Source organism: Sminthopsis crassicaudata, chromosome 6 (genome assembly GCF_048593235.1).
Source record: "Sminthopsis crassicaudata isolate SCR6 chromosome 6, ASM4859323v1, whole genome shotgun sequence".
NCBI lineage: Eukaryota > Metazoa > Chordata > Mammalia > Dasyuromorphia > Dasyuridae > Sminthopsis > Sminthopsis crassicaudata.
This window is the reverse complement of record NC_133622.1, coordinates 211,377,334-211,403,579: the sequence shown is the minus strand read 5'-3', so window position 1 is coordinate 211,403,579 and position 26,246 is coordinate 211,377,334. Positions and strand designations below refer to the sequence as shown.

The following is a 26,246-nucleotide window of genomic DNA, read 5'->3' as shown; positions in this document are numbered from 1 at the left end:
AATTCTAAAATTTGAATTTGGAGCACACTAATTTTCCCTGGGAGAATGATCTCTTAGAGGTTGATACTACTTAATGTGTGATCACAAGCTCCCAAAGCTAAATTCTACATACATTATTTAAAATAGAAATTGAGGAAAGTATAGACTCTTATGGTCCATAATGCTATCTGGTGTTATACTAATGCTCTACAAGAGCTGTTCATGGCATCAAGACCTAGAATACAAGTGTCTGAAGAATGAAAAAGGAATGCTCCATAGAAAGCAATAGAACAATGCATTGTGGGTGAGAGAAGGCTACCAATGAGGAACTCTGTAGAAGAGCCAGAATTAAAGATATCATTAAAGAACTGAATGCCAGGAAAAGAACAAAGGCTGGTTGCATAACAACCTGAGGGAATGACAGGTAGAGAGACAAAGAGTTCCATCAGGTCCCTTGCCCTGTCAGGAGAATGTGACTATCAGTATGTTGGGTGGACCCTTTCAACTCTACTACTTACTAATTTTATAACCAGGAACAGTCATTTAGACATCTGAGTTACATTGGGCAAAGCATTTCACTTCTGCCTGTCTCAGTTTTATAAAATAAGAATAAAAATAACAGAATTATTGCAAGGATAAAATGAGAATATTTGTAAAAATTCTTTGCAAACCTTCAAGAACTAACTTCTTGTTGTTGTTACAATTATTTCGCTTCTCTGAGCCAATTTAACCTTTTAATATGTAAAAAAGGGGATAAAAATACTTGGTTGATATAACAAATAGGTTAGGGTAAGTATAAGAATGAAATGAAAGATCATGTAATTAGAAATCCTTAGTAAAAAACAAAGAAATAGATTAATATCAGCAATTTTATTATTAATATAGTTGGCACACCCTACAATAGATTGCTTCTAAAATTTGGGAGATTTCAGAAGGTGTTTTAGCTTTAAGGAACAATTCCCAGTACTTTCTCCCACAAACCTAGACTATAATGACATCTATTTCAGATAGCTCCTCACAAAGGGCAGTGAAGTGGGCCCAAATTTGAATAGAAGGGGTAGAAAGAACTAGATTACATTTAGGAAAATGCAGCGTTTTTAATGATCCTAAACTTCTCTCTCCTAAAAAATAAAAGTTCATCTTTTTAACATTAATATTCTTCCAGGGATGCAAATTAGTAGGAAGCATAGAATACCAATGGCTCAAAACAATTAAAGTTTCAGGTCACCCAAAGGGTACTCTGGGTATAAATGGGACTCTAGTAACAAGGAAATAGTACAGATGCTGCAGAGTAAATACATTATCAGATTTGTGTGATCAAAAAAGAGGTAGATCAGTCCCTGAGAGTGAGAGGAGGAGGAGAAACAAAAGGAGGGGGAGGTTGTTGTCGTTGAGTCATTTTCGCTCACATATGACTCTTCATGACCCCACGTTTGGGATTTTCTTGGTAAAGATACTAAAATGGCTTGCTTCTTCCTTCTCTTTCTCATTTTACAGGTGAGGAAACTAAAACAAACAGTTAAATGACTTGCCTAGAGTCACATAGCTAGGAAGGGTTTGAGAACAGATTTGAACTCAGGGAGATAATCTGCCCAAAACACTAAAGAAAATCAGTTATTATTGCCATCATCACTCCCCCTCATCAATTTTTCTTGATTTATCTATTTATAGCAAAGAAACTACCATTAATTCAGTCATTTGGCATAGAAACTTTGTTGACAACTGTTCCTTACTTCCGACATTCAATCATTTGCTGAATCCTATCAACTGTCCTCCTAAAATCTCTCTTGAAGTCTTTTCTGAAAAAATAGATTATATACCGACCAATCTAGTAGCAAAAACCTTGAATTTGGACTTATGGGATTTTGAGGTCATCTTGTCCAATGCTCTCATAGATGAAAAATTGAGATCAAATAATTTACTGAATATTATCCAGAATTAAATGGTTAAGAGAGCACCAGAACTTAGATCTCTTGATTAGCATTCATTATGTTCTTACTATGTACCAAGAACTATGACAAGAGCTGGAAATAGTAATGCAAGAATATAGTCTCTGTCCTGAAGGAGATTACATTGCAAGTAAAGGAAGAAAACACATGAAAGTAACGTGAAAAGAAGCTTAGGAATGGGGGGTAGAGGGAGAGAGAGATGGAGAGGAGAGCATGGTAGTAGAAGTCCTGAATGCATCCTAGAGAGAAAAAAAGAACGTGACTAGTTTTAGCAACTTCCTTAAAGGGAGGGTCTGAGATATGCCATCCAATTGAGGGAAAGGGGCAAAAGAGGAGAGAACGTCCACGGTGTGAGTTCCAGAGCTGACGGAGGCTTTAGGGTAGTAGATCTCTCCATCCTGGAGAGATCCCCAGACTCTGACTCAACTGTTCATTCCCTTACACCACTGCTGCCTCTCTTATTTCCTTTACTATCATTGTCATCACCCCCACAGAGCTAAGATACTATCTTCCTGAACTACTTCTAAGTGATTTTCTCCCTCAAATCCATCCTTTACCCTGCTGCTGGAATATCTTCCTTATGCATAGATCTATTTCATGGTTTACAGATGCAGGGCAATAGAAATTTACATTGGATAAGTAAATGGCTTGCACATAAGGGATGGAAAAAACTTCTTATCAAGGACACATGTGGCCTGAAAAGGAGGTAAGCTTGTAAAGCAGCAAGACTGACTTATGGTTAATCCAGGTGTTGCACTGATAATTGTCCATTATTTAAAAAGCAGAAAGTTCTCTATAAAAGCAAGGCATAAAAAACTGCACAAGAAAACAGGGATGGCAAGTTGGCCAAGATGACAAAAATGGAAATACCCAATATCAACACCCACTGTGTGTCAGATAATTAGCAAAGATGAAAAATGTGTAAATATCTGATGTCAGTCAGCAAGTATTTATTATGTCTTCTGTGTCAGTAAACTGGAAAATATGGTAAAAACAAAAACATTCTGCATCAGTCAACAAATATGCATTAAGTTCTGGTTAAGTGCCAGGTACTAGGCTAGGCATTAGGGATTCAGAGAAAGGCAAAAATCAATTCTTGCCCTCAGAGAGCGCACAGTCTAAGATTATAAAAATAATGCACACTCAAACATCTCTGTACAAGCAAGATACATACAGGATAAATTAGAACTAATCAACAGAAACAATGTAAGATAGTACCTTGAAGAGAATCAGAAAAAGCTTCCTTATAGAAAGTGAAATTTTAGTTGGAATAGGATGGAAGCTAGGGAAGCCAAAAGGCAGAAATGAAATATTGTAGTCAGAAGTAGAAGTCAGAGTTTAGGATGCTGGAAGTGGAGCAATTTAAATGATGGTAAAGTTCAAGATTCAACCATCCCACTGGATAACTGAAGGGAAGTAGAAGAGGAAGGTAAGTGTTATGAGAATGAGAGATTTAAGAAGTGGAAGCCAAAGTGTTAGAAGATTATCAGTGAGACTGCTGAAATATTTGAGTTGGCAGGGGAAGGAATGGTCAACTCAGGTTCCAATATCATGGAAGATAGAAAAGTGACCATAACTCATGAGTTCAGGGTTCCATTTAAAGCTGAAAGAGGCCTTAGAGGTCCCTCTCATTTCCAGATAGATAAATGAATATTCATGGAGAGAAAGTAATTTCCCCAATGTCCCACAACTGCAGAGCTAGAATATGAGCTTGGGTTCCCTTACTACAAATTCACTGTACCATGGGTCCCCTCTAGCATTTCAGGAGGTGACAGTGGCAAGAATAAGGAAAGGGCAATAGAATCATAGGTCATGAACAGACTAAAGAGAAGTGGTTCCTTGATGGTGATGATGGAATGAAGAGTCTATAAATGACAATAGAGAGTAAAGAATACAGCGACTCTGAGGACCTTCGAGATGGAGTAAATAGAAAAGAAAAAGAAAAGACCAACAATAGACAATTAGAGTCATAAAGTATAAGGTACCAGAGTGAATACAGAGTGAAGATGCCCTACATAAAGGGGAGTTCATTAATAAAGGGCCAGAAAGGTAACACCCCTTACAATGGATAAAGGAAATGATAGTAAGACATAGTTTGCATATAGGATGATATATTTGAATAATAGAAATTAAGAAAAAGAGTCAATAGTGTTTCATTATGATTCTATGTGCTTTCGTAGCTGAAATCCTCTTAGAACTTTATCCCATAATTTCTTGGACAGTGTGTCTACAGCAGAATTAGCAGAGGTTGCAATGGAATGAAGCAGGTGGTAGCTTTTATCGTCTAGTTCTTTATAGGTGAAGGTGATATTGAAAGAAAACCATGTCTTCAAGTCAAATCTTCACCCCTTCCATTAAGCCTTCCTAACCATCCCAAATTGAGTTCTAGAACCTTTCTCTTAGCTTCTATGGCATGTCCCATCTATGGAATTCATTTGGAAATTGATAATTCTTTGTGACTCTCTTCTCTTTCCTTTAGGATCATCTTGAATAATACATTTTTAATTAGTTTTTTTCCCAAAATTTCATATGCTTAAATGTTAGAGATAACATAATACAGAGAACTCTTTGGCTATAGAGTGAGAGGATCCAAATTCAACTTCCAATTTCAATACTTACTACCTGGGTGACTCTAGGCAACTTCGCTGGGCTTCCTTTGGACTAGTTGGCATCTTAGGTCCCTTCTAATTCTCAAATTACAATATTATGATTTTATTGCCTCAAGGCATAAAACTTAAGGATAGATATGTATATATGTATGTATATACACACGTGATATATATATATATATATATATGTATACATACCTATTATACACACACACCATCACCAAGACATTTATTGAGTACTTAATGTAAGTACTCAATTAAGTGCTCAATAAATGTCTGGTGATAGAAATATAAAAAATAGTATGGATGGACAGGTCAAGGAGAGCCAAATCTGGAATCCAGGAATCTGTCTTTGGAACCTAGATCTGCCACTTGTTAATTATTTGGAATAAATTATCTTTACAGGTGTAAGTTACACTATTTATAAAATGGGAAACACCAGAATGAATGCTGACCTGATGATCTCTTTCAATTCTATATCTACTGTCCTTTGGTCCTATGATCTGTGCTAAGAGAGTGAGTTGTGACATGAATAATCCGAAAATCATTTGCATATGACTTTCCAATTGGACTTTTGTTTTCCAGTAGATTTGGCTTCCCTCTTCTCAATTTGCTAATGGTATTAGCTGACTCAAAGTAGTTTGCAGACCAACAGACAGAGCCAAGCATAATGCAGTCTACTGGGCGGCAGCAGGAAGCCATCTAAGGAGGAAATTTTTCTGCAGAGTCCAAAGAAGTGCATATACACATAGGGAGAGAGAGGAGGGGGCAAGGAGGAGAAGAGAAAAAAATGAGGAGGAGAGGGAAAAAAAGGGAGAGAAGAGATAGAAATAAAGAGAAACAGAGAAAGAGCTAGAGACACAAGGACGAAGAGAAAGTTTAACAGTGATTTGCTTTAAAAGATAGAAACCTGAGATGTATCCACACATTATCAGCCATGTGGTCCACCCAAGCCAGGAGTCTGATCTTTGATGGCAGCACTAAGATGGAAGAGAAAGACCATACTCCCATAAAATCAACCTAAAATGGTCTGGTGTCTGCCTACCATCTGGAGAGAGGAGGAGGGTGGAGGCCAGGAATACAAACAGTGTTTGCAGATGGGATCATTTAATCACACTTCTGATCAAGTAAATATTCTCCAGGGGAAGACTTTCATTAATTAACCAAACTTTCCCCCCTAACAATCTCCTAAACATAAGTCCTTTTAAACAAGGATAGAGACTAGATTTGTGCTTTAATTTGTGTAGAGGATTCCCAGGTTGGCACCTTGCTTCAGTTTACAATGTTAGAAATTTGCCTACATGGCTGAGAGTTTAAATGATTTGCCTCAAGTCAAATAGCCAGTGTGGACTAGAGACAAAGCAGTAATCCAAAATCTTCCTACTGCTGAGGTCAATTCTTTATTCACACTATGCCATCTTTGTAACTGGTCTTTTTTTAAATAATAAATCAGTAAAAATGTGGTCTTTGTCATAAATCTGTTGCTCACAAAATTAAATTTAAGAACTAAACAAATCCTTGAAGACTATCAAGTTAGCATAAGATTCTCTGAGAGGTCATCCAGTCCATTTAGTCCATCTAGTCATTTTTTACAGATGAGGAAACTGAGGTCCAAAGACATTAAGCTACTTACTTCTCTGGAATTAATTATCTTTATGGGTGTAAGTTACACTATTTATAAAATGGGAAACACAAGCTTTAAGTGGAAGAATTCAGATTTGAAGCTTGATCCTCTGTATACAAATTCAGTGTATTTTGTCAACAAAACAAGGTAAGTAGCCTACAGAGCTGGACCAGAAGTCAAAAAACCCAAGTTCAAATCCAGCTTCAAACATTTCCTGGCTGTGTAAACCAGGGCAAGTCAATTAATGTCTGTTTTTCTCAATTTCTTCAACTGTAAAATCCATAATAATGGTATCTTCCTTCTAGGATGGTTATAAAGATAAAATTAGGTCTTATTTATAAATCCTTGGTACAATGTATGATAGATATACTTTATAAGTACTAGCTTTTTTCTTAGTAGTAGTATAGGCAATGGGAATGGTACCTAGAACCTCTAACTTTGAGTTGAGTGGTCTATCTGCTGATCCTCATCCATTTTTCTTTTTTTTTTTATTATAACTTTATTGACAGTACATATGCATGGGTAATTTTTTACAACATTATCCCTTGCATTCATTTCTGTTCCAATTTTTTCCTAACTTCCCTCCACCCCCCCCCTAGATGGCAGGCAGCCTTATATATGTTAAATATGTTATAGTATATACTGGATACAATATATGTGTGCAGAACCAAACAGTTCTTTTGTTGCACAAGAAGAATTGGATTCAGAAGGTAAAAATAACCTGGGAAGCAAAACAAAAATGCAAACAGTTTACATTCATTTCCCAGTGTTCCTTCTCTGGGTGTAGCTGATTCTGTCCATCATTGATCAATTGGAATTGGATTAGATCTTTTCTATGTTGAAGATATCCAGTTCCATCAGAATACATCCTCATACAGTATCATTGTTAAAGTGTACAATGATCCCCTAGTTCTGCTCATTTCACTCAGCATCAGTTCATGTAAGTCTCTCCAGGCCTCTCTGTATTCATCCTGCCCTTCATCCATTTTTCAAGGCTGAATTTTAAACTCATTTCCTTCACGAAGCCTTCCCTAATCACCTCAGAACCACTCTTCTCTCCTCAATGCCAAAAAAACTTATTATTTGTATCATTTGTTATTTGGCAATACTGATTGACAAAGGCTAAGAAAAATGGGTCTGTGCCATCAGAGATGGCCCATGATCTCAAGGCTTGACTGAATTATCAGAAAAAATGTCTTACCTATCTGCATTGTTATCCATTTTTGTGCACACGTCAACCATAATACACTGATTAAGCTCCTAGTATGCAATCTGGTTCATAACTAGATCACGAACTTCTTGAAGGCAGAGGCTGCATCCGGTTATCGTCTGTAGACCCTACAGCACTATACAATACAATAGAAGAGCTCTAAAGTTTACTGGTAGATGAGAAATTTAGAAAGGACTTGGGTTTATCTGAGCTCATAAGTCCTTTAGCTTTTAAAAGGAGCCTCTAGGGGCAGCTAGGTGGCACAGTGGATTAGAGCATCAGCCCTGAAGTCAGGAAGACCTGAGTTCAAATCTGGCCTCATACACTTAATACTTCCTAGCTGTGTGACCTGGGCAAGTCACTTAACCCCAATTGCCTCAGCAAAAAATAAATAACAAATAAAATGAGTCTCTAGCTGCCTGACACTAAACAACCTGTGTGCAAATGATAGCATATATTATAAGGTATTGAGAAGTACTAAGAGTAACAATTGCTCTCCATGTTTAAAAGTAATTCCTGAAGTAGGATAACAACCCAGATAACAAGCAAGGAAGAATCGGAGTGAACAGGAGTCCAAGTTCATATGTCTCCTCCCATTGCCACTTTTGTCCTTGGTTACTGGGTGTGTTAAGTAATAATAAATCTAGGGGGAATTTATGGCCTCAAATAGAAGATGATAAATCATCCTTCCTGGTCTTTATTTATTTCTCCCATTTTATAACCTTGGACTAGTTCTGAAAGCCACAGCCAGCCCTGTGGGGTTGATAAGTCAATCAGGGCAAGCCTATTATTGGACTGCAGAGATCCAGCCTATGCCAGATTCCATACATGCTCCACTATAAGTATTCCAAACTTCTCCCATATATCTCCCATAATCACATTAATAAGGCTAGCAAAGCTAATAATTTTAGGTATCAGGGAGAATGAATCAACAGAGAAAGGAGAAAGTAAGTGGAAGATTCAATAAAGACGACCAGAACAAGCAATGACTTTCTGACATCAGAGCTAGAAAGACTCCATGCTTAGAAGCTGAAGGGGAATAGGGACAATTTATTGGTACATTTCCATTTTCTAGGGATCATAGGAAAGGAAAATTTCTGAGACAGTCATTTCACACATGCTGGATTCAGTCCACAGAATTAGGATTATATCTCCTCTTATCCCAGCCCAATTAGCATCTTTAGTTTTTATGGATTCAAGTGCTGATGAGGAAACAAATGATGTTAATTGATGTTTTCCCACAATTCATCAGTAGTCAGTGTCTCTGTCTCTCTGTCTCTGTGTGTGTCTGTCTCTTTGTGTCTTTCTTGGTCTCTGTCTCTCTTCCAAATCTCTCAAATTATGTTCCTCTTCCTTATCTAATGACCTCTTCTTCAAGTTACCTTCCAAAGCAGGACTATATAATAATTTTGTTATAGGACCAGATATAATTAAAGCAGCTTTCATGATTTACTACTATTTGAACTTTCCATAATTTGTAATACTTTTATTTTTTCCTAGAGTCTGTGAAGTTACTGACATAACCTAATTTCACAAATGCAACTTTATCTTTTTTCCTCTCTCTTAAATCAGAAATCCTTAACCTTTTTTGGATTATGAAGTCCTTTGAAAGTCCAATGATACTTAAGGATCTTTCTCAAATAATATTTAAATGCATAAAATAAAAAATAGAATTATAAAGGAAACCACTTTTTCTACTGCACTAGGCTCCCCATTTCCTAAAAATGATATCAAAATGGCATGAATTAAAGACACTTTAGCATTCTAGTCACTATCTTTTGGACACTCTCCAATTTACCACTATACTTTTTGAAATGTAGTACCCAATCACATGAAAAAATGCTCTAAATCACTACTGATCATAGAAATGCAAATGAAGGTAACTGAGATACCACTACACACCTCAGACTGGATAAAATGACAGAAACAAATAATGATAAATGTTGGAGGATATGGAAAAACTGAGACACTGAATTATTGTTGGTAGAGTTTTGAACCAATAAAACCATTCTGGAGAGCAATTTGGAATTATGCCCAAAGAGCTGTCAAAGTGTGCATACTCCTTGATGCAGCAGTGTCTCTACTGGGCCTATCTCCCCAAAAGATCATAAAAAAGGGAAGAGGATCCACATGTGCAAAAATGTTTGTAGTAACCCTTTTTGTAGTGGAAAAGAACTAAAAACTGAGTAGATGCTCATCAGTTGGAGAATGGCTGAATAAGTTGTGGTAGATGAATGTTATAAAATATTACTGTTCTGTAAGAAATGATCAGGAGGATAATTTCAGAAAGGCCTGGAGAGACTTACATGAATTGATGCTAAGTGAAGTGAGTAGAACCAAAAGAACATTGTACATGGCAACAAGAAGATTATGTGATGATCAGCTGTGATGGGTGTGGCTGTTTTCAAGAATGAGGTGATTCAGGCCAATATCAATAGACTTGTGATAGAGAGAGCCATCTGAATCCAGAGAGAAGACTATAGAGACTGAATATGGATCACAACATAGTTTTTTCACCTCTTTTGTTGTTTGCTTTTTGTTTTCTTTCTTTGTGATCTGATTTTTCTTGTGCAGCATGATAAATGTGGAAATATGTTTAAAAGAATTTCACGTGTTTCCTCTATATTAGATTACTTGCTGTCTAGAAAAAGGGGTGGGTGAAGGGAGCGAAAACATTGGAACACAAGGTTTTGTAAAGGTCAATGTTGAAAACTATCTTTGCATGTATTTTGTGTATTTTGGATGTATCTTGAAAAAAAATTTATTATTTAAATTTTTTTAAAGAAACATCATACCCAACATAATAGGTATGGTCTTATCAGAGCAAAATGCAAAGGAGCAATGATGGTTGAGAATGATTGGACAAAAATAACTGTATAGTTGAATGTATCGTGGGATTTTCAATGACTAACATAGTCATGGATGATGCTTTGCTGGAATGGATCTTTAAAGTTAAGCCTCCATGTTAAAGGCAATGCACTTTTAAAGATACTCAGGGATTGGTTTACAAAATATCACAGAGATTTGGAGAGGAGAGGAAAGGGGAATGGGAGAAGGTAATAAAGGGAAAGAGGCAGACACAGAGGGAGAAGAGGTCATATAGTTCAGCCTCTTAACTTTATAGATGAGCAAACTGAAAACCAGACATATGAAACCCAAACATAGGTCCAAAGTGATTCAGTTAATAAGGGACAGATTGGGTAGGGGAACTCAGATCCCATGACTACAAATACAGTACTCCAATCTCTGTCCTTTCCACCTTAGCAGTCACATAACTATGAAGTGCAGAAAATACAAGATCCCACTGTCTATTGATTGTTGGTTACATAGAAACAACATTTTTATCCTTTTGTACAACCTTAGTGTGAACGTTGTTGTTCTGACCATTCCTTAGGCACTCTGCAACACTTCATTTTTTTTAATATTTCTTTGTATTCTTCATTATTTGTCATTTCTTATGACAATAATATTCCATGGAATTGCTCTGATATTCTCTAGCTATCACTGGTAAGACACATGAATGTTCTTAATTTTTCTAGGACTAATAAAACTGGTGATATTTATGCATATGCTCTCTTTCATTTTAACAGGATAAACATGTATGGTGGTACATACCTATAATCCCTTCTACTGGTAGGGTTAAGGCTGCTAAATTGCTTGAATATCAGTTCTGAATTATAGTAGGGTAAAACCGAATTGGGTATCTGCATTAAAACCAGCACCAATAGAATGAACCTCTAGGAGCTGAGGGTCATCAGCCTGTCTAAGAAGAGACCAACTAGCCCAGGCCAGAGAAATAGAGCATATCAAAACTTCATGCTAATCATTCTTGGAATCAGATCCATAACTGGATGCTGTACTTTTAGCCCAAACAAAATGGGAAGATCTAACCTCAAAATTGGTAAAATACAGTCCTATTAGTAGGATCAATGGATTAAAGGAACTATGTCCGTTTTGAAATGCTTGATGGACATTCAAAATTTAACAATATATCAAAAATGCATTTAAGAACCTAATATGTACAAAACACTATGTTAGATGCTAGGAATACAAAGAAAAGAGATAAAAAGGAAAGAGACACTTTATTACTATTGGGAGAATAAAACACTTCCAGGATAGGTAAATAAATACAAAGTATATATGAAGTAATTTGCTTTCTACAACTTGAGGAATTAGGAAAAGTCTTATAAAATAGCAGCTGAGTTGTACTTTGAAGGACTCTAAGAATTTTAAGAGGATATATATATAATGTATACTTATATGTATAATGTATTCCATTTATATGTATGGCACTATATACACACACACACACACACACACACACACACACACACCAAGGCAGCCCATTCCATTTTTGAAAAATTCTAATCAATCAAGCAAGGGTCTAATCATTTAGAAATTCTTGCCTATATCAGACTGAAATCTGCATGATAACCAGTGAATTCACTCACTCTGGTCATGACTTCTAAAGTCAAGCACAATAAATGTCATAGAATCATAGAGATCAAGTTGGGAAAAAAAAAACTTCTAGAAAACCTCTTGTCCAATAGGAACTAATGAGGCAGCCTATGATGAGTTAGAGAAATAGCGGATTTAGGATTTGAAACAATCAACTCCACTGCCAATGCTCTTTCCACTATATCACAAACAATTATCTTTATTTCTTGCTAAAGCAGAGTGAAAAGGGAGGTCATAGAAACTGAAAAGGTTGATCAACTGGAAGTTCACTGTGTTGGAGGACACATTAATATAAATACTTAAGTCACCTAGTAGAAGGATAGAGGTAAGGTTGAAGGAAAAGAAAAGGCTATATTTTCTGGAAATGTTATTGTCTCCTGAGAAGCAATTTCTTCTAATCAAAAAGCAAGCCCCTTGCAAATGAAGAGCTGTGTTTACCTTGAAACAAAAATGCTTTGCTGGTATTGTGTAGTCCTGACACCTGAGTAACTCCAACAGTCGTATTCACCAGATCAAGCTCAGTGATAATGTCAAGTTGAAGGTCAGGGTCCATTCCAAAGCCTACCACTGCAAAAAAAGAGAGAGAGAGAGAGAGACATTTCAGCTTAAAATACAAATCATATTGGCAATGTAGAAGACTACAGTCAAGTGTGAAGAGAATAAAGATGCCTTCTGAGACAAGGACTTAACTACAATAACAACCCCAAAGGGAAAAGAAAATCTTTTCCTCCTTATTGCTACTACCTTCTTTACTCTAGCTTTTTAAATCAGCATTCCCCCATCTCCCCATGCTATGAGATTCTGAGAAAGACAAGAGCTCCTATGCTACCTCCACCATCAGGGATGTCCCCAGAGTGCTCCCAATTAATCAAAACTTAACTGCCTGTAACAAAGGGGATAAAAGAGGCTTTTGCCTGGAGAAAGAAGCAGAAATGGAACAGAATAATAATAATGGCTGACATTTCTAGAGTACTTTAAAGTTTGCAAAGCGATTTACATACATTATCTCATTTAGGCTTTACCAAAACCCAGAGAGAAAGGTACTAGATGTTCTAGATTAGAAAGCTGAATAACTTGCCCATTGGTATCAGAGCATTCAATACCAAAAACAAGATTTCTTCTAGACTTTGAATCCAGCACCCTAACCTCAAGCTGTTTCTCTGGGAAGATAACAATTTGTAAGCTCCCTTCTAAACTTTCAACCAGAAAGAAGCTCAAGCACATAGCCTACCCACTTGGACAGAGGGCAAGGGCCTGGGTACCATCCTCTCCTGTCAGAGGCCTAAAACCTTCCATTTCCTCTCAGGGAAGAAGAAGAAGAAACAAAGAACGCCTGCTTGGAAACAGGAGGTGGGGAGGGAGGGTGCAAGGTAGAATAACTTGTTCCTGATTGCAACGTGATTCCCAATTATCAAAGGAAAAAAAGCAAAAGAAAACTCTAATAATGTCCCCAGCACATTCTATCCAGTTGACTATGCTAAATCATTCATTAAGTCTGGGTCTACACTTAGCATCTCAATAGTGCAATTTTGGTTGCGCTGTTGGAGATGCGTTAATCAGCTACAGCTGTCAACTTTTGCTTAATGGTAATATGGAAGCTCTGGAAGCTTTGTAAATCTCACGTTGAATTTGTCCAGTGGAGATGAGGGATGAAGGTCACTTAGATGAGGTGAACTACCATTATTCTATTTACTTATTTCCTCCTCCATCCTGCACATTGGAAGAAAATGATGAAAAATAAAACATTTGCTACCAAATAATTCTATTCTCTTCCTCTGCCCCAAATAATTGCTGCCAGTCAAGTCTTCTCTGAATGAAACCTTTTTTTTAAATGTTCAAATAAAGAGTTAATTTAAAGGCACAGCTGGCCATTGGCTGGCCTGGGAATAGGGGAAAAGATTTGAGTAATTACTCCTCTGCCCCTACCAAGCTGTTTTTAACTCACTTCACTCCCTATCTCAGCTTGTCTCCTTCTTGTTCTGGCCTGGGGGAGGGGATGCAGGGGTTTTAGTCCTCTCATATAGGGGCTGGAGCAGCTGTCAGTTTGGTCTTTTAACCAAGTCCGAAAGAGTTAATCCTTACCCCTGGAAAGGAAAAGAAATCCAAAACCATTAAATTATTAGCAAATCATTGCCTTCAGTCTTTTGTCACAGCAAATAGACTCCTTTATTTTAATATACCAGCTAAGAAAGGGGGAAAAGCATGAAAGAAAGGGAGAAATGCAGAAAAATCTAGAGGGCTATTAAATTTAGTGTTGATTGTTTTATAATCCTGGTCAGGCACTTTATTCATGGGAGAGAATAACAGAAATTTATCCCATAAAGGAAATGTGATAGATGTAGCTATTTTTCCCAGGGATCTTCAGCTGAATAAAGGAAGTTACTAAGTACTTATGGACCCTGAGCATAGCTGAATGAAGAGGGGACAATTAGCATGCTTCTTCCCAAATTCCTCTATTGCATCTAAATTCCTTCTCAATACTATGTCCCTGTTCTGTATAAGACTTCATATTTTTAGACTCATTGCTGTCAGATTCAGATCACACTCTGCACAAAGCATAGCACGTAGTATGCCCAGCACATAGTAGAGCTTCTGAGTTTGATCCCAGTTGTACCACCCATTTTCTGGATTTAATATTGAGATTATTAATATTCCAAGAATGGGACCACATATCATTTCCAACTACTTCTAGGCTCTAGACCCAAGTTCAAATGATACCTATTTAAGATGAGTGACCCAGGCAAATCACTTAAGAAAAGTGCTTTGTAAAGCATAAAGAGTTTTGGAAATAAAGCTACCAACATTCTCCTCATTCATCCTTTGTTTCCTCCCTCCTCGTTCTTCTTCTCTCCTTCCATTTTCCTCCTCCCTCAAAAAGGCCAAGGTCTCCCATTGGATCCAGGGTCATCTCCAGTAATCCTAATCTGTATCTGGCCACTGGAGCCAGATAGTTCTGGAGGGAAAATGAGGCAGGTGACCCTTACTTCAGTCCAATTCACTTGCATTTTATAGCATCATCCCCTTGATATCATGGTGCTCTTCAAGAATGAGGATAAACATCAGATCTACCTGTTAATTATCATTAATATCCTGCAGGTTTATACAGAGTACCCATAAGTGTGTCAGTAAATGTTTAAGAATCAGGGGGGGGGAGGGGAGATGTATGCAGAACACATCTCCAAGTTTAATCTGCTACATTAATGTTTTCTCTATTACTTAAGTCTAGAAAAGCAAAGAAAAAAAATTTAAATCAAGCCCCAGTTTGTAACCATTGCCAATTTAACAGGCAAAAATGATCACACTGGAAACTTAACAATCACTTCTCTCCAACTGCTCTGAGCTGATTCCAATGCACCCCTGAGAGTCCCCCTCTCTCCCATCCAGCCAGATCCCTAATTCCTTCTTCAACCTTGTCTTGGGTGAAACTATAAGTGGAGTTGGAGGAAAGGGAAATTCTGTGAAGAAATTGAAAGAGTGAGAGAAAATGATCTCGGGATGTTAACAAAAACTTTAAAAGTAATCAACTTTCTGCCATATTCTAATATGAATATAATTATATGTTACCTATAAATTTATAAATAATTATGCATATTATTTAACACATTATACAGTATATGTTATATCTTGATATGTAAATATTATATGTAAATATTAAAATAATATAACAAAATAAGAAATCTAGCATAGCAAACAAAGAGCTAGCCTTGGAATATGGAAGATCTCAGTTCAAGTAATTGCTAGTTCTGTGCTTCCATGCAAGATATTTTCTATGTCTTTAATTTTCCATTCAGTACTCTAAGACTGAAAGCAACTTTGCATTGGTAGAGGTAATGTCCACATTTGGAATTCTTTACACTATTGAATTCACAAGTCTAAGATTCCCTATCCCCTCAAAAAAATGAGTATGAAAAATCTAGTCAGGTTAACAAATTACCCATCCTAACCCATTTGGAAGAGGCCATGATAGACTTCAATAATTAATTGATCTACAGAGTCATAAATATAATCTGAGAAAGGACCTCAACCAATCAAGAGAGATGAAGAAATGCCAACATTTTCTATAAATTGGACCTTTATTCTAACAAGACTAATACTATCAACATTTTTTTAAAGTCATGATAGAAAAGAATACAAATAGCAGAGGAGAATTCCACTAATGTTTTTTAGCAAGAAAGAATAATTAGCCAATTCATTAGTTAAGATTTTTTTTTTCATAAATCAGACTCTCTTTACCTCTATTCTTGCCACAGGGTATGGATGAATCACAGAAGACCTGACCCTCTGCAACCCACATCACCACTTACAGAGAAATCCCAGGCACCAAGCCAAGTCCATAATCTAGAGAACAGGATGAAGTTCTTTCCTAAACCATTAATAAGGATGATGCTTTAAGTGAGGAAGAATTCTACTCAGAAGAAACAATTCAACTTGGTAAATGTCTATTAGGAGACTGCTATGGGCAAGGAACTGTGGACTTCCACAGCTGATCCAAAGCCAAAAAGTCCTCTTAATTATAGCTTGTGCCTTACATCCAACTTAGCTCCCTGAATTGCTTCCAACCTGTCCTGAATGGTATAAAACACTTGGATACTATCAACTTACCCAAGATGACCTGACAAATCCCTGTCAACTTGTGTCTAGTGAATTCAAGGGGCAGAGAAATCAAGGACAGGTGCCAGGATTCTATTATCACCTTGAGAATATAAGTCAAGGAATTCATATTGCCATCTCCCAGTTGCATGTCTTCCAGGAATCAAACCAGAGATGAATTTAAATAATCTTCAAATAACTTTTTTTTCCTGTGAAGAACTTTGGGAAACAATAGATGTCCCTTCTCTAGAAGGAAATGATTTTCTGAAAGCAAATTTCACATCACTTTGTGTTTCTGCCATCTAAAGCAGCTTCCAGAAACTTAAGACATTATTGTTTCTTCTCTTTCACTCCACTATCCATTTATTTAAAAAGTATACTTTATTCTGACAAAGCCTATATCCTCAAGAAATGCCCAGATGCCCTCTGAAGAAATTCTATCCTGTCTTTGCTTTACCCTTTAAATGCATGATAAGGATATTCTTCCCACTACCCCTGCCTACTTTCTCTTTCTGAGAATAGAAATTCATTTCTGATTCAAAGATAACTGAATTGCTCTTTTTTCAAAAGTACTCTAGACATATGCCAACAAGGAAGTCAAAAATTAAAACAACATACACAACTAACGGTATCCCTGCAGGCCAAAAGAAAATATAGTATGAGAATACAACTACATGCAATAGAAAGCATAGTATAACAGATTTTTTTAAAGAAAATATAGCCTACCATAGTATAACAGCAGTGTTGGACTGCTAGCATCAGGGAACCTGAGTTTGAAGCCTAACTGATATTTACTAGCTGTATGACTTTGGAGGAATTTATCACCTTCCTGGGCTTTAGTTTCCTCATCCATAAAAAGATTAGACTGGGGGCAGCTAGTTGGTGCAGTAGATAGAGCACAGTCCTGAAATCAGAAGGATCTGAGTTCAACTCTAGATTCAGACACTTAACACTTCCTAGCTGTGTGACTCTGGGCAAGTCACTTAACCCCAATTACTTTAGGGGAAAAAAAGACTAGATTAGGTGACCCCTAAAATCTTTCCCAACCCCAAATCTATGATCTAATGTTTTGAGGGAGAAATAAATCAATTATATTCCTAGAACACTTTTTTTTCTCTTTTCTTCTTTAAATTGGTCCCCACAAAATGAAAATGTCTTGTACCAACAGCAGAACTGTGCAAAAGATATCATTTCACACATTTCCCAGGAAATCAGGAAACCTATTAATGAGGCAGCATTTGCCTGGTCTCCCTTGAACATGGTGGGAAAGAACTGGCTTCATTAAAAGGAGGAGGGGGAAGAGAAATGGTTTCTGCTTATATCCTGAGTGTGGAGCTTCTGCCCTTTTCAGGAAGCTTATTAAACTCTTAAAGTTTTCCCACTTAGTATATAACTGCTCTACAAATGTCACCAGCTGGGGAATTGGAATTGCTCAGAATAAGAAATTTCTAAACAACTTCGAAGAAAAGAGTGTAAATATCCCAGAGACTCAAGGGCCAGTCGCCAGCATGGAAAGCTCTGGGGTAATTTCCCAACACCTGTTGCTAACTTACCTGTCTCTCCCACCTGTCCCACTGAATGAGACTCTTCTAAAATCCATTTAGGTCACTTGGTCCATGTGGGCCAGGGCTCCCACCCAAATCAGCCTTAATTTGATTCATCCTCAGATCTAATCCACTGCCACAGTGATCATGCTTTTCTTAGCCCGACTGGCACAAGACAAAGATAGGCTAGTTATTTTACCTTGTCTCCCACTTTAACATCTTTTTCTATCAGCAAATTTATTTAATCCACTGAACTCCAACTGTGCTGTTAAAGGGGAAATTAACTTCCCTTCTCAGCAACTCTTCTACCCAGGCTATGTTCCTTTAGATGTCTGTTCACAGCAGATGCTCCCAACTCTCTCATTTAATAATAAATTAATAACAGTGGATGGCATCCTTTTCATGGTTCTTCTCCTTCCTATCAGGCAGCCCCTGCCTTCTAGAGCAGTGATACAAATGGGGGGGGGGGGCACTAATCCATACATCAGTATTCCTGCAGGCCATATAGTTTAATAATGTGGTATTATCTATGTCTTATTGTATTTTTGTTTATTTTATTAAACATTACCCAATGGCATTTTAATTTGGTTGGGTCCCACCTTGGGGGGTACTACTGATCTGTCTTTCATACCTCTGCCCTGGAGCTTTAACTCTTTTTTTTTCTTTCGAGGCTGGGGTTAAGTGACTTGCCCAGGGTCACACAGCTAGGAAGTGTTAAGTGTCTGAGACTAGATTTGAACTCGGGTCCTCCTGAATTCAAGGCTGGTGCTGTACCCACTGTGCCACCTAGCTGCCCCCTGCCCTGGAGCTTTGAAAGGAAAAAAGCATAAAACTTAGGTTTAAACATCTTAGTAACTAAGTGATCTTGATCAAGAAATTGAACCTTTCTGAAACTACATTTTTAATCTAGAAGATGAGGATGAAAGTTAGTTTCAGAGTCAGAAAAATATGGTTTCAACCTCTGCCTCTGATACAGACTCACTGTGTGATGCCAGACAAGGAGCTTAACTTCTGGCAGATCTTTGCCATCCTCTTAATGGAGTATGTTTCCATGAGGAACTCCATTGGCAGAGGAAGTTCCTTTATTGGCAGTTGCCTATATCAAGAAAATCATAATCTCTCCTGTGTGCAAAATAAAGTTAAGAATAGTAGGCAGTGCATTTTGGATTTCCTTCACAGGCTAATTGAACACTATCTCAAAGTCCGATTCTTTTTGTACACCAAAACAACTGTTTGGACATGTATACATATATTGTATTTACCTTATACTTTAACATATTGAACATGTATTGGTCAACCTGCCATCTGGGGGAGGGGGAGGAGGGGAAAAATTAGAACAAAAGGTTTGGCAATTGTCAATGTTGTAAAATTACCCATGCATATATCTGGTAAATAAAAACTATTAAAATATTTTTAAAAAGAAAAAAAAAAAGAAAAGTAGGCAGCAATGTGAGACGGTGTTGTGGATAACATGCTGGACTTTAGAAGAATAAAAAAAAGTTCAAATCCCATTTCAGACACTTTATTAGCTGTATAATCCTGGGTAAGGCATTTAACTTTTCAGCCTCAGCTTCCTCATCTCTAAAATGGAAATATTTATAGTGCCTACTACCCACTACCCAGGACTGTTGTGATGATCAAACCATGAATGAAATGAATGCTGTAAATGTGTAATGAAATCATAGGTATAAACTGTTTTACAAACACTAAAGTGCAAAATAAATGTTAACAACTATTGTTATCATTTCTACTACCTCCCTTACTAAATTGTGAGGACCAATAAGCTAATCAGTGTTAGTAATTTGTAGAACATCTTTTTTTTTTGATCCACACCTGTGATTTAATCAAAATAAAGCATCCGCTTACTGCTAGCATTAAAAAAGAAACTGCCTTGATCACACAGAAAATATGTAACAGGTGAAGGACTTAAACTTCTATAAACATCCTCTATCCACTTAGTCCAGCTGCCTTTCTTCTACACAAACTTAGAGGTTGTATAAATGGCAGTTAGAATCATCGTCATCTGCAGACGTCCTCCCTCCCATCCTCCCTAAAGGAGAACCTCACAAGGTGGAATGCCAGTGGGGAAATGCCCATTGATTCTCATGTATTCCCATGTTTCTGCTTGGAGACCTCAGAGTAAAAGTGCTAATAAAAGGTATTATGGATGTGATTATAGCCTTGTAAAGTTGCTACAAAATATTCCAAAGTGTCAGTCTATCTAGGAATTCAGCAATGAGGATATTCCCTTGAGTGATGCAGATTGTACCCTATTCATATCTTCTCATCTGTTTAGCTTTTTTCCATCTCATGTCAGTATTTCACCACAACTGCAGGGGTCTTCCTAATGAGCTGGGAGCCTTCTTCAAGGTCCTTTGACCATGAAAATACCAGAGGAAAATTCAGACAGCCCATATAGCCTCACTGCAATATTACTGCTATTTACTGGATATCCCAAAATTACCTCTTTTTTAAAAATTTCACACATGTCAGTCCAAAGAACAGTATCTCTTACCTATAATGTACAAGTGTTTTATTTTGTTTTTCATGTTTACTCTGGCATGTGACTACATTAGTTTATTAGTTTAGGGCAATGGTTCTTAAAGTGCACTCCAGAGAATCCTGAGGTCTCTAAAACCCTTAGGGCCTACAAATTCAAAATTAGTTTTTATTTCTAATATGATAAATATCTATAAATATAACTCACAAACAACAACTCTTTGGACAGATCCTCACTCATTTTTAATAGTATAAAGACACTGAGAAAAAAAAAGTTTGAGAATCACTGATTTAGGGAATTACCAGCAAAGGAACTTCTTCTATCAATGGCTATCTTCAACTAATCTTTGATCTCTAGTCTTGAAAGGTTGAGTGGGTATCCTGAGAGTTGAAATTATTTTCCCAGCAAGATCTACCAATAGGAATCAGAGGTGAGATTTGAATCAACACCTTCCTGAATCTCAAGCTCACCCTCTCCATGTAGCAACCTCACGTATTCCACATTATTCTTTGAATAAATATCATCAGAATTAACAATTCATCCAGCATTTTTATGTGGCACCTATCATAAGATCTTTCATATGTAAGTTAAGTAACTACTGCTAGCCTAGCTGCTCTGAGTCCCACTTTAATTAAAGTATGCTTGATAGGATCTATTCATTTCCACTAAAAAGAGACGATGTTTGAGTAGCTCACTAAGCGAATGGCATGTTTGTTTCATCCTTGACTGTTAACAACCCAAAGAAACAATTGTTATACCAGATAAATAAAGTTTCCAAGAGCGTGTGCAGTTTCAGATAAACTAATCACCAGCAAGCTTTGCTATCTATTGGGAGGACTGATGTGTTACCCTGGGATAATGGGTTCTTTGGAAGAATAAAAAAAAAAAAGAAAAAATTTCTACCTGAGGTAATCTGGTCAGAATCCTTCCCTGTCCCCAACTGTCTCCCTAGTTCTTTTCTGATTCTTTATTAGAAAACCAAAATATTACCATGTATAGACAATGCATAAAACCTAACATTTTCCCAATAGTATTCCAAAATTCAGTGCTATGTATAGCCAGGATGAGACAAGTAGAACTTCATCTTAGGACAAAAAAAACCTAGGAAGTATAGAGAGTGCCACACTATAAATAGTGTTTCCATACTTGCTAGTCCTGCCTCCTTGGCAACAGGCTCATCCATGGGCATTTCCTATCCTGCCATCTCTCCATTCCAACAGGTTCAGAGACAGATATTCCAACCTGAATCAATTTCTTCCCTTTCCACTAAAGGAGACCTTACTCTTCCCCAGGGTGCCTATCTTCTCTCACTGATCATCCTTAAACACATGAGTCTCTACACATAGTAACTGACCCCAAGTGTACAAATTGACATTCCAGGCTAACATGATCCCTAAAGTATTTTGACTTTAATTTATATAAGAGCTTGTGATTTTCCCTCATGTGGGTACATTCCCTTCACCAAAGCTGGCCCAACTCTGAACAGAGTAGTTTTACCAATCCACATACACACATATTCACAAAAGAAAAAACTTATTCCCCAGTGACCAACCCTTGAATGATGAGTCTCTTGATCTAGACTAGCAAGGCGAATCTTCAAAAACCAAATTTATGTTTGTTTGGTTTTTTGTGTGTGTGTATGTGTGTGTGTGTGTGTGTGTGTGTGTGTATAAAATATATGGGTGCATGTATGTATGTATTCCAGTTAGTTTGGTATCACTGAGTACAGGGGTTCTCAAACTATGGCCCACGGGCCAGACGCCACCCGTTGAGGACATTTATGTGGCCTGCCGGGTTATGGCAAAACTAAGGGGCTGAGACAGTGTGAGCTTTTGTTTTTACTCTAGTCCGGCCCTCCAATAGTCTGAGGGACAGTGAACTGGCCCCTATTTAAAAAGTTTGAGGACCACTGACTTAGAAGAACAGAAAGTGCAACCTTCAAGAACTTAGGGTTGCCTCCCAAACAATAATGAGGTTTCAAGAGAGAAAATAATACTTCACTTTTTAAGATAGGGTTTACTGTGTCCTGCATTAGCAAGTAGTGGGAAACATGCTTTCTTCCACAGGAAAACAAAAATAAATGGATATTTATAGAAATGGTTCCATCTGACTATAGTCACACTATACCATATAACCACTAGAGTAGTTAAGCTGGCCACTTGGCATTTCCTACATTCTGTCCTTGGGAATACTTGATATGTTGGCATCTGAAGTTAACTCAATTTAAAATGAGCCCTCCCTTGGAAATCTGGGGGAGGGTGGTGTCAGAACCAAAGCCAGAGCCCTTGGACATAGCCCCTCAGCCTGACTGGGACTCTAGCACTTGGATATTGCAAAGAATAACCCCTTCTGGTGGGCACTGACTCAAGAGTCAGCTTAGCAAAGCTAGAATGAACCTTACTTTTCCATTCAGCCTGGGACCAAGATGGGAAGGCAGACAAAACTGAGCAATCGGGAAGAAAGTCTTCCCAAAGAAGGTGTAATGGGGATGTTTGGGAAAAGTAGAAAGAAGTGTTTATCATTTGTCCCCCTTTAAGGAAGCCCTGCCAAGACAAGAGCATCCAAGTGTATCTTAAATTGGGCAAAGGCTGAAATGGAGTCTTTAGACCCAGACAGTTCCTAGCATTGTAGCTGGGGATGGGGAAAGCAGGGGGGATTGAGCAGGGAGAGGTTAGCAGAGGCTGCTGAGAGGCCAAGACTCCCTTCCCTCTCCAACCCCAAGGCTGATTCAGACCACAAGCTGTCACAACGAGGGGGGAGAACTAGGGAACTTTTCTTTCTTAGAAACCTCCTCTGTTCCCCTGCAATCTCTTTCAGGGCATTTGCGTTCCCCAGGCGGAGAAATGAAGGGAAGGAGGACCACGGAGGTTCCAAAAGAAGGGAAGCCCGTCAGATTGTAGTTGAGGTTCCAGAGGCAGCGTGGGCTGAGGTGGGTTGGGGTGAGAGGAGTTACCTGAAAAGCCACGGAGGGAAGGCAACTGAGGCTCCCAGTGGCAGGAAGTGGAAAGGGTTCCTGGGCCACTTTTCCAACTCCCTGGGAATGGGCAGGGGCTTAGTTTCCCTCTCCCATCTATGGTCTCCACTCGTCAAATGGAGAGGAAAGAAATGACCTGGGCTTCCTTTCTTCGTCGTGCCCCACCCGTCCCCAGCCCCCAGGATGCCCAGCGAAGGGACAGGACTCGAGGGCAAAGGGCGGGATGCAAGGATCTCAATAAGAGACTTCAAAGGCAAAGTGAAGTGAGAGTTGGGGCCGTTATCCTGAACTAAAAACCTTTCCGAAGAAGGGGGAGGGGAAGCAGGGGCCTGAATGCTTCACCTGGCCAGTCACCACGGCTCCATTCTCCGACACATTTGCTCAGTCCTGCACTTTGAGGGTGGGGACACTGGCCAAGTCCCCACAGGCGGGAGGGAGGGGGCGCCGGGTTCTGCGGGGGAGAGGGGATGCTTCTCCGTCTCCTGCCTCTCAGCCGTCCCCTTCAGCTGCTGCCGACCCCACGAACAAGGTCTGGGCTAGGCGTTCGGGGCTCCCTTTAGGCTCCAGACTGCTGGGATCGCGGCCGGGCTCGCCCCGTTACCCGCTGGGAGGGCGGTGTCCAAAGAGCCTCTCAAGTTTAGGGACTGGGGGGAAAGGGGGAAGAGGAGGTTCCGCCTTCGGGGCTTGGCTTGGGCTGCACGCCCCGGAGCTGTCCCCTGGGGAAGCTGGGCTACGGCTTCGCCACCTAGGCTGGGAGGGGAGCGGCACAGTGGGCATTCCCAGGGAGCGCCGCTCCACGGGCACCCACTCCTCTCAGGCTCGGAGCTGCGTCTCCCCGGCCGGGATCCTCTCCCCTCTTACCCCGGGGCTGGCGGGTCAAGGAACGAGCTAGAGCCTTGCGATCTACACCGCCCCCTACCCCCAGGAAGCAGCGCTGAGCTGCTGAGAGCAGTTGGGATGGCAGCACCCCGCTCCCGCGGCTCTCTGCACCGATTCTCGGGCTCCCTTCCGGGGCTTCGTTCCCCACACCTCCCTCCAATATCACCCACGACCCCGGACTCCACTTACCTGACCTGGCTGCGCTCAAACAAACCCACAGGACCAAGAGTAAATCCATGGGCACTGGCTCCCGGTGGTCCCCGCGGGAAGGGGCGCACAGAAAAAAGCAGAAATCAGGAAAGCTCTCGGAAATCTTGTGGCCCGCACCGCGCGGACCCTTCAAAGTTGGAGAGGGGAGGGTGGCGCGTGGGAGACTCCGAGAGGCCACGGAGCCCGGCGGCGGGCGACGGGAGACTCGGCCGGGCTGCAGCGGCCGGTGGGGTGCGGAGCTGCGCTGCGCTGCGCTCCGGGATCAGTCCATGCGCCGTGCCGGGAGAGGGTGCGCCGTGCCCGGGGAGGGTGCCCGGGCCGCCCTGCCCCGCCCTCCCCTGCCCGCCCTCCCACCCACCCACCCCAGCCCTCGGGCAGCCCAGCAGGCGGCGGCTCTGGCGGCTCGGGACCTCAAGTCCGGGCGCTGCGGCTCAGCTTTCCTCCCGGCTCCGGAAAGGCATAAGGGGCTTGGCGACTCCGGCAGGTTGCGCTCCCCTCCTGAGCCTCTTGGATCCTCCTTCTTCTCCCAGCAGCGAAAGAAGAGGAGGGCGAGGAGGATGAGGAAGACCAGGAGGAGGAGGAGGAGGAGGAAGAGGACGAGGACAAGGAGGAGGAGGACGAAGAGGAGGGGCAGTGGAGGAGAGAGGGAGGTGGAGGGGCAGGAGGAGAAGGAGGAAGAGGAGGACGAGGAGGAGGAGGAGGAGGCAAAGCGCTGTGGCTGCCGTACGGCTGCTGCTTCTCCAGCCGAGCTGCCGCTGCCGCCTCCACCACCGCGCTCCTGCTGGACTAGTACAACAACGAGTCCGTGAAGGGGAGAAAATAAATAAATAAATGCACGCCGCCCCCTGGATGCCGGTTGAGAACCCCTCTCCAGTTTAAGCACGAGCGCCGGGAGGTGCCAGGCTCGCCCCTGCCATCACTGAGCTGCCCTGGAGATTGTGGAAGTTGTTACAGCGCATCCTGCCGAAATCCAGAAGCGCCAGAGTATTGGAGGCTGCCTTCCTTATAGGGATAGCAAGAACCTGGAACAGGCAGCCCCTCCCCAAAATACACCGGGAGAACACTGGTTTTCTAAGAGGATTCGCCCTGGCAGCTGGCTGGGGTGGGGGTGGGGGGAGGGAGATGGGGAGCGCAAGGGAAGAGAGAAGAAACGATTGGGCACGGAGTCTGTCCTCCTCCTGCCTCTTCCCAGGACCATCACTTTCTGACTCCATTTATAACTTTCAACCTTCTGCAGAGTTGAGTTTGAAGAATTTGGCATTAATGGTAGGAAAGAGAGGGAAGGAGAATGGAGGAGGGCAGAATCTCTTCAAAAAAAAAGATGAAAAAGATGTCAAGGATAAAAAAGAAAACGTAGCCAAGGGTCCCATGAGCAGGGGGCGTTCTGGGTTATCGAGGTATCTGGGAGTCTGTCCGCACCCCTGCCTTCCTCAGGGCCAAACGCCCCTCACAATTCCCACTACTTTTTGTTTCTGTCTAAAGTAGAGCATCAGGAACAAATAACATCCCTACTGTTATACCGAACCACAGAAAAAGGAAACTTGGAAATAATTAACAAGATAAATAAAAATACAATAAAACATGGATAACAGTACATTTAAAACTAGCTCGATTTGTAGGTAGCCCACAGGGATCCTTATGTACAGCATTTGACAGGCACCCTTCCTTTCCAAACTGGTCTAAAGCAATGACTGAAGGAATAACAAAGGGCAGTGAAAAG

The 26,246-nt window shown here is 40.1% G+C and overlaps 1 protein-coding gene across 3 annotated transcripts in view; it reads right to left on the bottom strand.

Moving 5' to 3' along the window:
• Positions 1-24,797, bottom strand: part of NELL1 (neural EGFL like 1) — an 855,798-nt gene extending 831,001 nt beyond the window's left edge. The window contains exons 1-2 of one of the 3 annotated variants that reach the window (XM_074274304.1): positions 24,506-24,797; positions 12,268-12,396 (exon numbers count right to left, since the gene is read on the bottom strand). In XM_074274304.1, the coding sequence (XP_074130405.1) occupies positions 12,268-12,396; positions 24,506-24,554 (178 nt within the window). In that variant the 5' untranslated portion in view covers positions 24,555-24,797. Of the gene's footprint in view, positions 1-12,267; positions 12,397-13,064; positions 13,731-24,505 lie in introns of those variants that run through there. The other 2 variants (XM_074274305.1, XM_074274303.1) reach the window with 2 other exon arrangements.
• Between the last annotated feature and the right edge of the window lie 1,449 nt (positions 24,798-26,246).